The sequence below is a fragment of the Cariama cristata genome, unplaced genomic scaffold (genome assembly GCF_000690535.1).
Source record: "Cariama cristata isolate BGI_N322 unplaced genomic scaffold, ASM69053v1 scaffold9579, whole genome shotgun sequence".
NCBI lineage: Eukaryota > Metazoa > Chordata > Aves > Cariamiformes > Cariamidae > Cariama > Cariama cristata.
The window spans coordinates 22,838-36,951 of NW_009634026.1; the positions used below are offsets into that span (position 1 = coordinate 22,838).

At 39.3% G+C, this 14,114-nt stretch overlaps 1 protein-coding gene across 1 annotated transcript in view; it reads right to left on the bottom strand.

Moving 5' to 3' along the window:
- OGFOD3 (2-oxoglutarate and iron-dependent oxygenase domain containing 3) overlaps window positions 1-14,114 on the bottom strand; it is a 67,075-nt gene that overhangs the window by 20,548 nt on the left and 32,413 nt on the right. The window contains exons 7-8 of the mRNA XM_009707007.1: window positions 13,487-13,610; window positions 17-149 (exon numbers count right to left, since the gene is read on the bottom strand). Coding sequence (XP_009705309.1) covers window positions 17-149; window positions 13,487-13,610 — 257 coding nt within the window. The remainder of the gene's footprint in view (window positions 1-16; window positions 150-13,486; window positions 13,611-14,114) is intronic.

Genomic DNA, 14,114 nt, shown 5'->3' on the forward strand with positions numbered 1-14,114 from the left:
TCCTCAGAGGAATTACATCAAGACTGGATCCCCAATACCATGGTCTGGGTTGCAAGTGAAGGAGATGGTGATGGCGTAGCGAGTGCCCCAGCGAACCTTTTCCACCCGATGAAGGTTCTCCGATCCAGAGGTGAAAAAGGAAACACGGCCTGTAAAGACAGAGTATTTAATCAGTGACATGGAGTTTGCTGCTCAGCTATCAGCTCTCTACACTGTTTTGCTGTTGTCTCAGTCCAACTGTTCCCTAGCTACCTGAAAGCCCATCGGTCATCACAAATACAAACTGTTACGAGCTTATGCTGCATTCTGACAGCTTTACGTACTGTTTAAAATGTACGTTAATCCTTTGTGCTACAAAGCTGGAGACTAATTCCACCGTATCTCATAGTTTATCAAAGGCAGGAGGAAGCCAAGATAATCTGAAGCCAGTTCTTAGTTGCCTCAATTAAAAAAAAGCAACTCTAGTGACTGTCAGCAAAGTGTATTGATTTCCTCCCTGCTCCTCTTCTAGTCTGGGCTCTAATTTTAGACCAAAGAAGGAGGAAGTACTACAAAGGTGGCAAAAAGTCTTCAGTGAAAAAATGCTCTGCAGGTTTACAAGCAGCTGTGGCCGCTTATCAGCATGGTACCAAGTATTCGCTCTAGCTTTTTGTGCACAGTCTGATCACTCACTGTTCAGCTAGGTTAGAAAGTTATGTATCAGTCATAAGCAAATTATTTTTCCTTAGAAAGAGCCACTCCATCAATGCATTGGCTTGGAAATTGTTTTATAGATGCAAGTGCTCACTCCTGTGTTTCATCCTGTCCAAGCTTTGACCACCACTCTGCCTTGGGGTTCTCCAGGCCTTAAGTGGCATCAAGGTGAAACGCAGTTAGTTTGATAAATGACAGCAGAGGTATATTAGCACCCTAGTTGATGAAACAGCAGAATGGAGCCCTCTGCACTTTCATATTATTAAACTGTTCTGAGAACATGTAAGTTTGACGTTTAGCAAGTAACTCGGAACTGACGCAACTCTGTAGGACTGCTCAGGTTCTCCTGAGAAAGCTAGTAATACTCATATGCACAGCTGTTTTATCCCAATAGCATGTGTTTTTCCTACTCAGGCTTTTTTTCCACTGTTCAAATTAGATTCAAGTTTGCTAAAAAGCTTATTATCATAGGGAACTCATATTGACAATTTAACTCTGCCTAGGACTCATTCACATTCAGGCACAATTAAACCCTTAGATGCCTACTTAAAATTTGCACAACAAGATAAACTATTCCAACCGTTACACAATCTCCACTGCAGAAATAGGCACCAGACACGTAGCTGGTTTTTAATTCTAAAAGTGATCCATAAGATCCAGAAGTTACTTTGCTTGCATACTCCTAAGCAGCACACCTGGGAGATCTGAACAAAACTAGACTGGCCTTACAGAGTTTGGTTTACCCACTAATCTCTCAAGTCTATTTGAGTAGCCTCTGTGTCCCTTGCATGTTCAGTTGCAGTTCATATTTAATCTTTCATAGTTCACATAGTCTTTTATAACTGCCAAGCAGAAGTTGTATCATACTCTTCTCTGCCTGTGGCTGCACATCAATAATTAGTAAAGCTATAGAAATAAAGAATAGATTGGTTCATATGCACAGCTCATTTACACCTTGGTGTCCTGCTTTTCTGGATGAAAGACCAAATGAAGGCAGTGTACTCCTGTCCTATGAGTGTTGCAAATGAACAGCACTACCCTCAAGGATTTCATTCAAAGTCCCCTTGTCATTTTTTTTTTTCTTTTAAATCTTATTTCAACATCATTCAAATACTTATCAGTCCCTCACCTCCTCATCGAAGCTTTGCCTTAAACTGATTTTCAAGCTTTTTTGTTTGATCTTTTATTAGAAGTAGTAGTAATTCAGAGTTCGACAAGTTTCAGTGTATTGTTTAAGCCAGTTAAACTGGATTTTTTTGGCTATACAGAATGTCTTTTAATTTCTTTAATAAATATGTCTTCATATATATGGTATCTTATAGCTCCTTGTGCATCTGGTCTCACATCTGTCAACTGGGGTCTCCGAGTCACTGAACAAGCCTACAGTCAATTTTCAAAGATACTTTTTCCTCACTTGAGAAGAATTTCTTTTAAACTTACTTCCTTTGCAAAATTCTGAAGCAAAAAGCACACTCTCCATGGTACACTACTTTTAATAGTAAAAATGTTTAAAGAGGGTAAAGTGTTAATTCCCATCCCATCTGACAAAACCTTCAAGGGATATATGGCAATACGATTATCCAGAGTCTCCTGGGAAAAGACACAAGATAAAATAAAGCTATACTATTACCAGATAGAATGAATTCTAGGACTTTCAAGCACACCAAGACTGAACCCTTCATAATCTTGCTTCAATACACAATATATAGAAACCACTTCAAAAAGGAAATTGCTACAAGAAAGCAAGCAGGTCAGGACTAAGCAAGTTCCTTAAGAAAGTGTGCACCTGCTCCGAGGTTATAACCTGTCCTTGTTCTAGCTATTTTTTTGATCAATTTTGAGTTAAGACTTTTAAACCCCAAGGTTCCAAACCATGAACCATATTAGCAAGTTAGTAGGATCACATGCAATATGGGTCTGGTTTTGGCTGGGAGATTGCATTCGAAGTGTTTAAAGTGCACTTTTAAGTGTTACACGCTGCCACAACTAATGTAGCTATGATAGGATTTCTCTCACTGTGAATGGTGAGGAAGACATGCATAGGGCAGGTCCACTAAACTATCCAGAGTATGAAATATCGATAGAGTGAATGCTAAGCTTCATAAGAGATTAGTGTTGTATTACAAATGCTAAAGAATGGCTATGCAACTATTCATTGCAGATAAAAGTACATATGTACTTACAATTTCCTGATGAAACATTTTTGAGCAACAAAAGCTCAGGAGAAAGTGTGTAAAATTCTAATCTCATTACCTTTGTCCTTTTCTTTCATTATTTAACAACGGCCTCAAATCAGTCTTTTCGTTGTCTTCTCCCCTCCTCTGACCTGCCTGTGCAGATTTCTTTCCAACATGTTTTTCTGCTCCACTAAAGAAATCCTGACTACCACCTCCTGGCACATAATTTCAGTTCGATTTATGAACACTTACCATTAAAAGTGTAAGCTTTTTTGAGATCTCAGGCTAATACTCAATACAATTTTACAGTGTATTATCTAACCAAAAAAGAGAAAGTGTTTAATCCCTGGTCCTTAAGGGATGAACTTTTGGAGGGGAAGAAACAGCAATGGGATCATCTCCTGTTTTGAGGTCCATGCTTCTAATCTTTCAGAAAGAGGCCAGTCTGAGCTACATTCTGAAGGATGAAGATTAGAATGGAGGTGTCCTGGAGTTGGAAGAGATGCCAATGGTAAAAAACAAAGGATTGGTTTTTTCCACTGAGATAAATCTGTAGTCTGAAAACTACGTCATTCTGATTGTGAACATTTGACTGATTTTCCCCAAACACTGCAAGATGCCAAAAACTCCATCACTTCTTTAGTTTCATGATGCTTTGACTATTACCTCAACCTCAGAGAAGAGTTTTAGATCCGTAAGTCAAAGAACCATGGGTTGCCCTCTCACATCTACTATCTATCATCTCCTCCCCACCTCTACTTTCCATTCCACAAGAAGTCAATCAGGCAGAGGATACCACAGCAATTATGTTACACCCTAGAGCATTTAGTGCTTTTAACACTTGGACATACAGTCTCCATATGAGATAAAAATACTCACATTTTGTAGACACTTCTATCAATGATCTTTCCTCCTTTCTGCCCACAAACACTTAAAACTTCTTTATAGCTGTTCACAGCTGGCTTCAAGATTTCCATCAGGTTGTCTACTAATAGGGGAGTGAGCTGTACTTCAGTCTAGTTCCCATGGAAGAGTGCAACAATGGACTGAAGGAAGTTCCTCCCACACAAATGCACTTGTTCTTGCCCTTCTTATTAGAAAAGCAAAAATCCAAAGAATTGGAAAGATTTGTGGTAGCTTCAAGACCTGCAGGAGCCTGCTTCAAAATTATTAGCTTGCCTGCGTTTCTCCACAGGAGCAGCAGTAATCAATCCTGGCCTTTGATCTCTATTTGACAACAATACCTGAATCTACAGCTTGTTTTCTCTTCCTTTCTATGTTTTCTCTACTTGCCAGCAGTAAGTGCTAGGAAGTGCATTTCAAAAAGGAGTTTGGTCCAATAAAAGCTTAGCTGATGAACTTCTGTTCCTTGCAGACCGCAGATAGTGTTATTGTAATGCAGTTGCTCCCCTTTCTAGTTCACAGATACACCTCCAGCTCTGCTGCTGTGCTAGGATTAGTCAAGAGTTTCATCCACAGGTGGAGCTGCTTCTCTGTCCCTAACTTCTGTGGTCCTTAGGCATCCACACAAGTTTTAAAAACTTAAGAGTAAGCAAAGGATAAATTGTATTGGGGATGAAAGAACTACTGTCATGGAAAACTCAGGGTGCAAACTCATTTAAATATGCCACCCTCTCAACTCACCACCACAGCATCCATCAAAACCGAGCCTGGTCTTCGGTGTCACTGACACAAGTCAAGCTCTTAAATGCTGTCAAGCTGAGAAAAGCTTGTGATGTGAAAAAACAGGAAAGAAAAATTACCTCTAATTCTATTAGAGGTAACCACTTATTCTCTTGACTTTCTGACAATCAATTTTTGCACCGATCCACAGGAATCATTATTTATGAACACATGCAAGTGCCAGTCACAAGCTCCACTGCTATGAATTTTATGTGATTCTAATTTAGATGAAGCAACACTGTTATTTTCAGGAATAATACCTAACAAGCAGCAAAAGCAACAGGTATTTCACTATGCAGTAATTATGTCCCATTTAATTACTCAAACAAAACCACTAGAGGAATATATGTATTAACTATGAGCTTTTGCTTTTCTGTACTTTTGCTTTCCCAGATTTTAATCACAGTCATAATTACCCCTTAGCAATGAATTCTTTTTAGATGTACTCAGAAAATATAACCACCACAAGAAGCAGCATACAGGTGGGAAAAAAAAGGCATTCAGCTATATTATCACAGTAAAAATGTCAGTATTCCCATAAGGCTTGCTCTCAGAAGATTTTATCCATGTTGAATTTTAACACCCAGTTGCACTTCCACAAACAAGCTGCCTACAATTTGCTACCTAACATCTGTACTGCGAGGCAATATAGACTGGAGGAATATACAAAGGAAACAATCTTCAATGACAACTGTGCCCTTGACATGTAAGTGGACTTCAACAAAACCACTTACTCTCTCATTTGTTTCCTTGTCTCTAAAATGAAGCTAGTACTGACCTATCCTACAAGGTTACTGTGAAAATTAACTAGTAAACAGTGTTACAATACTTTGCAGTTAACACATGTTCTGTTTTACAAGTATTATAAAGAATATCTTCTGTTGTTCTTATTCTGGGAAAAGAAAAAGTAGTAAGGTATGCCAGATTAAATTATAAAAAAATGTAAGGAATATATGAAAGAACTTTGAGAAGTATACAAATAGTAACATACCACAATGCTCATAAAAAATACAAGATTATTATGCCTCTAATATTATAAATTCATTGCCTAACTTAGGTTGGAAGAGATGTTGGGAGTTCGTCTGGTCCAATTCCCTTTCTTAAATCAAGGTCAAAGTCTAAATTATATCCAACTTCTGAGATCCAGCAGGTTGCTCAGAGTCGTATCATTAGCACATACGAGTGCAGCGTTAAGATACTGACATTTCCCAGGTATGTCTCAGACACACAGATTTTGCTACCCCCATGTCTCCTGCGCTTGATTTCTCAGCAGGGGGCATGCAGATGACAACCTCCAGAGGTGCTTTCCAACCTCAGTTACTCTGTTTACACATGGAACAGGCCATTCACATTAATATCAACTTTGGCAATCACTTTCTGTTTGCAGCATGTCTGTTTTGCCACTGGATACCAAGCCCCTTACATGCTCCCATCCTTCACATGAAACTACCCCTTCTGCTTTCCTAGAAGTATCCTTCTGGCCCTTCTAGTTTAAAATTCACTGCCAAATTTCCTTGTCAACTCCTTGGGTGATGAGAACATCAAGGAGAAACCACAAATGATGTGTTAGATTGTCTCAACCAACATTCAATCATGCAAGCAAGGAAGGGAATGATAACAGTCCCCTTGCTCTCCTCCATCTGCTTAAACTGTGGTTGGACACGAGGGAAGGGCAGGGACTACCCCTGCCTGGTGCCAGGGACAGGGAAGGGATGCAAAGCGGGGCTCGGGGAACATAAGAGGTCTCACCTCCATCCACTGTCCGTGGCAGCTGGCTGGGGGCACTGAAAAGACTGAGCTGCTGCTCAGAAGGAAATGAAGCAACTCATCTGCCTGGTTAAAGGGAAGCAGGAACAGTTAATTTGGTGCTACGGATCTATTCAACATCTTTCATCTTATGCACTGACAGCTTTAACTGTCTGCTTCACATTTATCAGCTCTAAATGTTATCCAGGAAAGAAGCAAAAACTGCATCTCATCTGCTGAATGACACCAAGACGGAAGCACTGCTGGGGAAACTGCACAAACACGATTCTGTCCTCATCCTTGTCATCTGTTTAGGATTAATTGCTAATTCATTCTCATGTAAAGTGTCTGAGAAAAACCACCATATCACGAGGCAAATAACCTCACAATAATACTTTCTGTAATCACACAATAAAACTTATTTAACAGATATACTTATAAATAAATTTTGAATGGGGAGAGCCTTAAGCAAGTCCTTACCTAAACTCCAAAAAAGTAACATGGAACGACAGCATCTGTGAGTGCCTTGATCTGGGGTGAAGAGAGGGTGCCAGAAGAAAGGGCACAAGCTTCTGTAAACAATTTCACTACATATGCCAAGTACAGAAGCATAAAGAAACCTACAGCCAAAAAAAACAGAACACAACCACACACCAAAAAAAACCCCCACCACACACACCAAAACAAAACAACCTGCAGCAAGTATCTAATGAAGCCTAGTTACAAACTTGTCCCAAATTTATTTATTAGACAGAGAAATTACTTGCTGTTATAAATAAAATCACTGATTCACATAGCGAGCTCTCCCACGGCCAGCTTGTAATTTATAGAAGCATTATCAATACTTTTAAAAGTACTTGCTTCTATTTTAAGTTGAGAAGCATCTGGACTGAAAGCGTCCAAATTACAGTTTTTAAAGAAAATAAGTGAACTTAATTATTTCCTACTAAAAGTACATGAGCATTTTTAGACTTCAACAGAATCCCTGCCTGCTTCTCTCCTATCAGCACAGTTGGTTGCTCAAAATAACAGGAGTTTCTGCTCTATACGTTATGTCTGAAGGTGTGACAACCTAGTGAAATATTTAGAAATGAAAACTGCATAACTGTGCTCTCTCCAAATCACAGTTACTGAGTCTCACCAAGGCCTTTTGGCTCCATTTGTTCTCCCTACAGCCAAGAGAAGGACAGGGATATCACCTCTGCTCTTCAGTACTCAACCTCACCCAACCAAAACTGCCAAATCCGCTCTGGTCTCCCATGTTACAGCACTCTGGGCAGCTGCTGAAGGTTTCCAACTGGACTGCTACAAAAAGTTCTTACCAAGAGAAGCCTCTAAGAACGAAGTGTTAGAATTTCAATCACATGAAATACCTCCAGATCACCTATTCTACTATTCTTGACCCTGTTAAATATTGCATGTTTAGTAGAGCTGTGGTCAAATCACATGGATGCCCAAATTCTAGGTTTTGGACTTCTGATAGAGAAGGAATTCATCCTTTCATTTAGTAAATCACTAAAGTATAAACACAAGGCTAACTTCTGCTGCTCATTTCTTAATCAAAAAACATCCTTTAAACAAAAAGGCTCAATGATGGCACCTATGGTGTGTGACATTAACACTCACAAAGCTTAGGAACCAAGAAATGAAACATCATTACTGAACTACACAGTGTAACCGCTGAACCTGCAGTTTATTTGGTATTTTGTTTTACTTTATCTGCTCCATTACCTGAATTTCATCAAGTAACTGCTTGAAACTGTTTTTCCTCTGCTCCCTCTTTATGCCTTCAGCTTTGCTGCATGTTTGCCTAGCAGTATCAAATCAAACTCATGAAATACTGGCCTGCATATGCATTACATAAAACAAAGTCCTGTGCAGCAAGCAACAAAAAGCACAGAAGGTGCATGCTACATGTGTTCAGTTATAACTAAGTATTTTATACCAGGGGAAAAAGCCTTAGAGGCAAATTCTCAATATTGACAGTGCTTTGCCACGCTCCATGGAGCACTGTAACCCAAGACATCGGTTTAGCTCCCCGTGCCCCCTACACTCCTCAATCCTTTCAATGGTCCAACTAGCGTGAATAGACCATTACTATCCTCAATAACAGGTGCCCTCAACGAGACAGTGTATTTTATATGAAGTAATTCATATAAGCACCATGCTTAAGTGCAGGTCTGACCTGTGCCTCCCAGGTACCTGTTGCTTTATGGGCCCAATTAAAATATTTCATTTAATGCCACCATAAACCCATCCTTAAGTACCACCGGAATACAAAAGCAGAGTCTGGGAGAAAGCTATCCTTCCATTGAAAAGAATACAGAAAGCAAAAGAAAAATCTTCAGAGTTCTACAAATGAAGAGCTATCGAGCTATTTTCTACATATTTTTGTCACAACTGCAACAGGTCCTCCTTTTCCTACCATTCCTCTCTGCAATCATCTTACCAGTCCCAGGTGCAATTTGTGATTACTATTGCAAATCAGTAAGAATTGCTGTCCTACAATCCATGAACTTTGCATAGTTGGTTATTACTGCAGCTGCTAAAGATAGCTCCATGTATTCTTCTCTAGGACTGACAGCTACTTCTGTGGATTTTTAAAAATCATTCTCAACTTTCCATTGTTACTGATTCAACATCAGGATGTGCTCCAGTTTTACTGATTGGAGCAAAACTAAAGCTGGAATGCCAGATTGTTGTGATCTAGACTGAATCTGGATGATAAGGACTGAATGTAGAGAAAGATCAGACTACCTATACTCGGTGGGTAGAAAGAAAATCCACTATTCCATGATATAAGACGGATTACTAAGTATATGCTTTAAACAGTTTTCACACCTTGTGTTAAAGTTGTTGTGGGACTTCTGAATCTGGAAATCCCACTTTTCACGTCATTGCACTTTCTGTCCCTATGCTGCATCCCTCAGCCTTTAGCAGGGAATTCCTCCAAACTGATTTTTTTTAAGAGCACCATAAAATAAAGATATGACAAATTTCCACTACCTAATTTGGAGTACTGCACTTATTCGCATGATTACAGGATCTGAGAGTTATGTGATACCTAGCCACTGCAGTAAAGCTACACTTACCTCAGCAAACGTACACACAGACAGCCTGAAGCCCATTCCTGCACTATGAGAAAGCTACCTATGCATTCGTAAATGTATGTTTTTCCTTACCCGAGCAGAAACACTAATGGCTCAGGCTTTGAGCATACACTTTTTTCCATTTTAAATGAAGAATAATGCAACTTCACAAGTTCCCAAATAACTCATACCTTCATCTCAAATATTTTTACACTTCTGACAGCTATGAAAATATGCTAAGTCTGATATTCAAGGAAGTCACATTTCACTCTCCAATGCAGTGAATTCCTTTTGCACCATAGATTATTTTCTTCCACAAACACACAGAAGTAGTGATTGTGACCCTTCCTGCTACCTTATGTAATAAACAGCTTGCATGAAGAACAAACTCCCTTGTGAATGGAAAATATGTGCAGCAAAGCTGACCTTAAAGCCAAGAAATGTACATGCAAATAAGGAACACACAACTGGTACTGAGATTTCATTCCAACTACAGGGTGGCATCTACATTTTATCATAAAGTGAAGTCTGTGATCTAATATTGCCAGTTCCCAAATTCACACAAGATTTTCCAAAATTACAAAACTTTAAATATGATTTACACTGAAAAATTTACTAGCAGCAGAAAGTATACCAGTTTTATCACTGAAAAATGAATGCCTTGATGTCTGCCATTTATTCTTAATCCTCCTGTATCTATTGAAGTTTACTAAAACATGTCTCAGGCCAGCAAAGGAAAGTTAATGGTGAAAGGGCCGTGGGTTTCGTTTTGAAGGACCTCATTCTAAACCTTACTCTGTTTCTTTTAGTCTCTTGAACAGAGATACCCCTGGTGCAAAGGATGAAAAAAATGCCAATATGTCAATTTTGGAAACAGACTTCATGTAGACATTTAAAAGCAACAGATACTAGTTTAGAATTGTTTCTTTGTCCAAAAAAATGTTTTCTTTTCAAAGAAGTATTTCACTTGGCACTAAGAATTCTCTTACTCATGGTACAGTGAGTTTCTTGCAGCAGAGGTCTTGACTTAAGTCAAAAGACAAATACATACTTCTGAAGCCCATCAGGGCACAAGAAAGATGTGTTCCTTAATGCCACATTTGGTAATGAATTAGCCAAAGGTCTGTACATGTGAATTGGCAACACAGTGGTGACTTGTTCATGTCCCTTAAAGAAAAAAAAAATCTCAAGAGCCTCTAGGTTAATAAATTATAATTCCTTCTTAAAGCTAGAGGAGTTTGTTAATAATTGAACTAGGCAATACTATAGAGCGTGCTACAAATGAGAGTCTTTCACTCAAATACGTGAGAATCAGGACTTACAGGCTTCCTGCACAATCCACAAGTGATATATACTTAAAGAATTGATAAGTGTTTTAAATTAGGCTCCACTTCTAACAAAACAGTTCTCCCTGTCCCTAACTGTCTGGCTAAGACTGATCCTTAAACGGTTCATAGCTGTGAAACCATTTGAAGCAGCAGTGGGACTTGCCCAGGCAGCACTCCCAAACACAGGAAATCCCTTAATGTTTTAGTTTTAATTGTCTGTTTTTGTATTTCAAGTTACTGCTTTTCTACTTTGCTGCATCAGTAACAATGCCCTTCTGTTCCCTACTGTAAAGCCTGACACTTTAACAAATTACTGCTCACAGAAAAAGGAATGTGCTCATTTTGGCACAGAGTACCTAGGTTCCCAAAACGCAGACTAACTTTGAGACAACAAGAAGTGCCAGGTTTTAAAACTGAAATGGCATTAGAAATACAGAGCAGGTAAGTTAGCTGTCAAGCACTAGAAGCGAACCAACGATTACAACAGGCATCTCTAAAAAAGCCTGAATCTCCTAAATGAGAAGCATAAAAGCTTATCAACACATGGTTTTAAAAGTTGAGTTGCAGTGAGGAGAGAAACACAAAGGATCAAAAGAAGGATAAAACAAACACAAAAAAAAACCACAAAGAGGGAAGGAGAGAAAAAACACTGCAAAGGAACATTCTGAATATGAAAAATACACCAACTTGTACCAGCAACAGAAAACACCCCGGGGTCATTCCCTCGTTCACATTCTCTCACAACCCGCATTTTCTGAGCGAGAAGAAAACGAAGTGAAATTGCCTTCACATTGTGCTTCACCTCTAAAGCCTTCCTCCTTTGCTCACAGGAGGTTAGTGGTTATTTAGATCGCACCATAGGTAGTGACACAATCACAGGACCTCCTGACAACTGTGTTTAGACAGAGGAGTGCGTTAGAAAGGTGTAAGTGGCATTAAAGTTAATTTTCTGTTGTGTACTCGTAGCACATTTAATCTCTGGGAAAAAAAAACCAAAAAGCCATTTCCTACAAGCTTTGCATTGTTTTGTTTTAAGATGTGTGTTTAACCAGTTCTGTGGCACACATCTTGTCAATACAACCTGCAAAAGGCAATGGCCAAAACCAGGGTCCGTTAAAAAAAAAAAAAAAAAAACCACACAAACCCACCAAAAATCTTTCTGTACTTCATCTGCTCCCCCTTCCTCCGCAAAAACGACATAAAAAGCAAACACCTTGCAACAGAGCCTGAAAATTAACCCGATAGGGCTGAGCGGAAGCAATTTCACAGTTGCAGACTTTTTGAAATTAAGTCGGGGCACATTGCATACAGCAACTAGATTGAGTGCCCCTGTACTGTGCAAGGAGAGAGCTGTCCTCCCACCTACCTAGAATTCAACTATGATTTCTATAGCCGTAAAAACATGTTAATCTTAGAATTGCATCTGGAAATGAAAGAGTTTAACATGTTCCCTTTCAAAATACTGATGGCAGCATTTTGCAAAAGATGATACTTTCAGTTTAGGGTTTATTTCCAACCACAAAAGCCAAAATAATCAAACATACAATTCTTGACACCAAACCCAGAATGCAGACAATCTCAGAGTTTAATCTAAGCCAGCATTATTGCTGGTGAGTGGATCGGCAGGGTCCATAAGTCAAATAACCCCACACTCATCCCCATTTGCAGGCCGCAATAGTCCGAAGTCAGTTCTGCTTGAGGTAACGCCTGTCAGCAGACAATTACTGAGGCTGCCTTTAAATGAGTAAATTTCCATCTTTTCTTTCTTGAAAAAAAGAGAACACAGTAGGAATATAAAGTTGTCTTTGATTTCCGCCCACCCCCTTCCCCCCCCCCTTGCAAAAGTGTGACTAGGCTTGCATTATAAAAGGTTACACTGCTGTAAGCTCAGCCCTCACCTGCCAAACAGATGAGTTGAGACTGAGCTCTTTTTTCCTAGGTGTACTGCCCCAAAGCAATTCTAGTTTCAAATGATCCACTTATTCAAAAAACCTTAAACCAGTCTTAAAGGAAAGGCTTGCCCCCCCCGCCCCCCCGACAGACATCAGGATTCTCATCCCTGTCAGATCGGCTGAAAGCAGCTATGGACTTAGAACCAAGTTACCACGGTTCATCAGGTTACTGCAGGTTAGCAGAGCTGTGGTAATCAATCATCTTCACACCCAGCCCACAGCAATTACAGGGTATTAAGCCCCACTTTGAACAGCAAAGGAATTTCAGGCCAGGCAGTCTAAAATAAATTGCTTTATTTTGGATTTGCTGTAGTCACAGAGTTATCTTTGCTATTGACGCATAGTGACCTGCTAAGCTGTCATAACTGGATTACAGTTCCAAGCCCTTCAGCTTTCAAGGAGGTCCCTTTGTGTGGCTTAACTCCAGATATTTCAAACTGTGGCCATATTATAACCTTTTTAATCTTTACTTTTTATTTCATCAATCTGAAGACAAAATGCTATGTTATTGCACAGTTACTGCTGACACAAAACAGAGTCCACTACATCCACCAGCCCACCCAATTAATAAATGGCACAATTTGGTCTGCCTCAATGCAGGCAAACCAAGATTCTTACCTGCTCGGGGCTCTATCGTCTTGTTGGAACCTGCATCCATAAAGACAAACCGTCCACCACCAAAGTCTTCAGTGTAGTCAGAGAGGTAGAGCAGTGAAGTATAGTCAAAAGAGCCGTAAGTTACCTAGGAGCAAGACAAAATTAAATTAATAAATGGCACAATTTGGTCTGCCTCAATGCAGGCAAACCAAGATTCTTACCTGCTCGGGGCTCTATCGTCTTGTTGGAACCTGCATCCATAAAGACAAACCGTCCACCACCAAAGTCTTCAGTGTAGTCAGAGAGGTAGAGCAGTGAAGTATAGTCAAAAGAGCCGTAAGTTACCTAGGAGCAAGACAAAATTACCAAAAATTACCAAATTCTACTCTCATCTCTGCAGAGCATAAATAATTAAGCAGATGGATCTGATGAGTTTTTCTAATTTTCCAGTTTTCACATATTTAATAAAAGAGTGTCCGAAAGCTGAGAATATTCTTTTCTAGAAATTATGTATGTTTATTAGTCTATACAATAATAAAATAGACACACTCCATACAAGACTAGCATGTTATGTTTATTGTTTCTATTATTACAGTTTCCACAAGTAAAGAAGTGCTTCTGTTGATTTCTATCATCCTAAATCTACTAAACAGCTAGCAAAAAACAACATAGTGTCAGAAGTTACACCCCTGCATTGTATCAAAGATGTAAAAGGGCTCAGATCTATTTATACTATTTCAAGATAAAATTTCACCATAAGGTTAACGAGACCCAAGAACAGCCTTTGACTAATTAATACCACCCATTATCTAGTCATGGTTACAGGTTTCTGGAAACCTCACCTTTTAC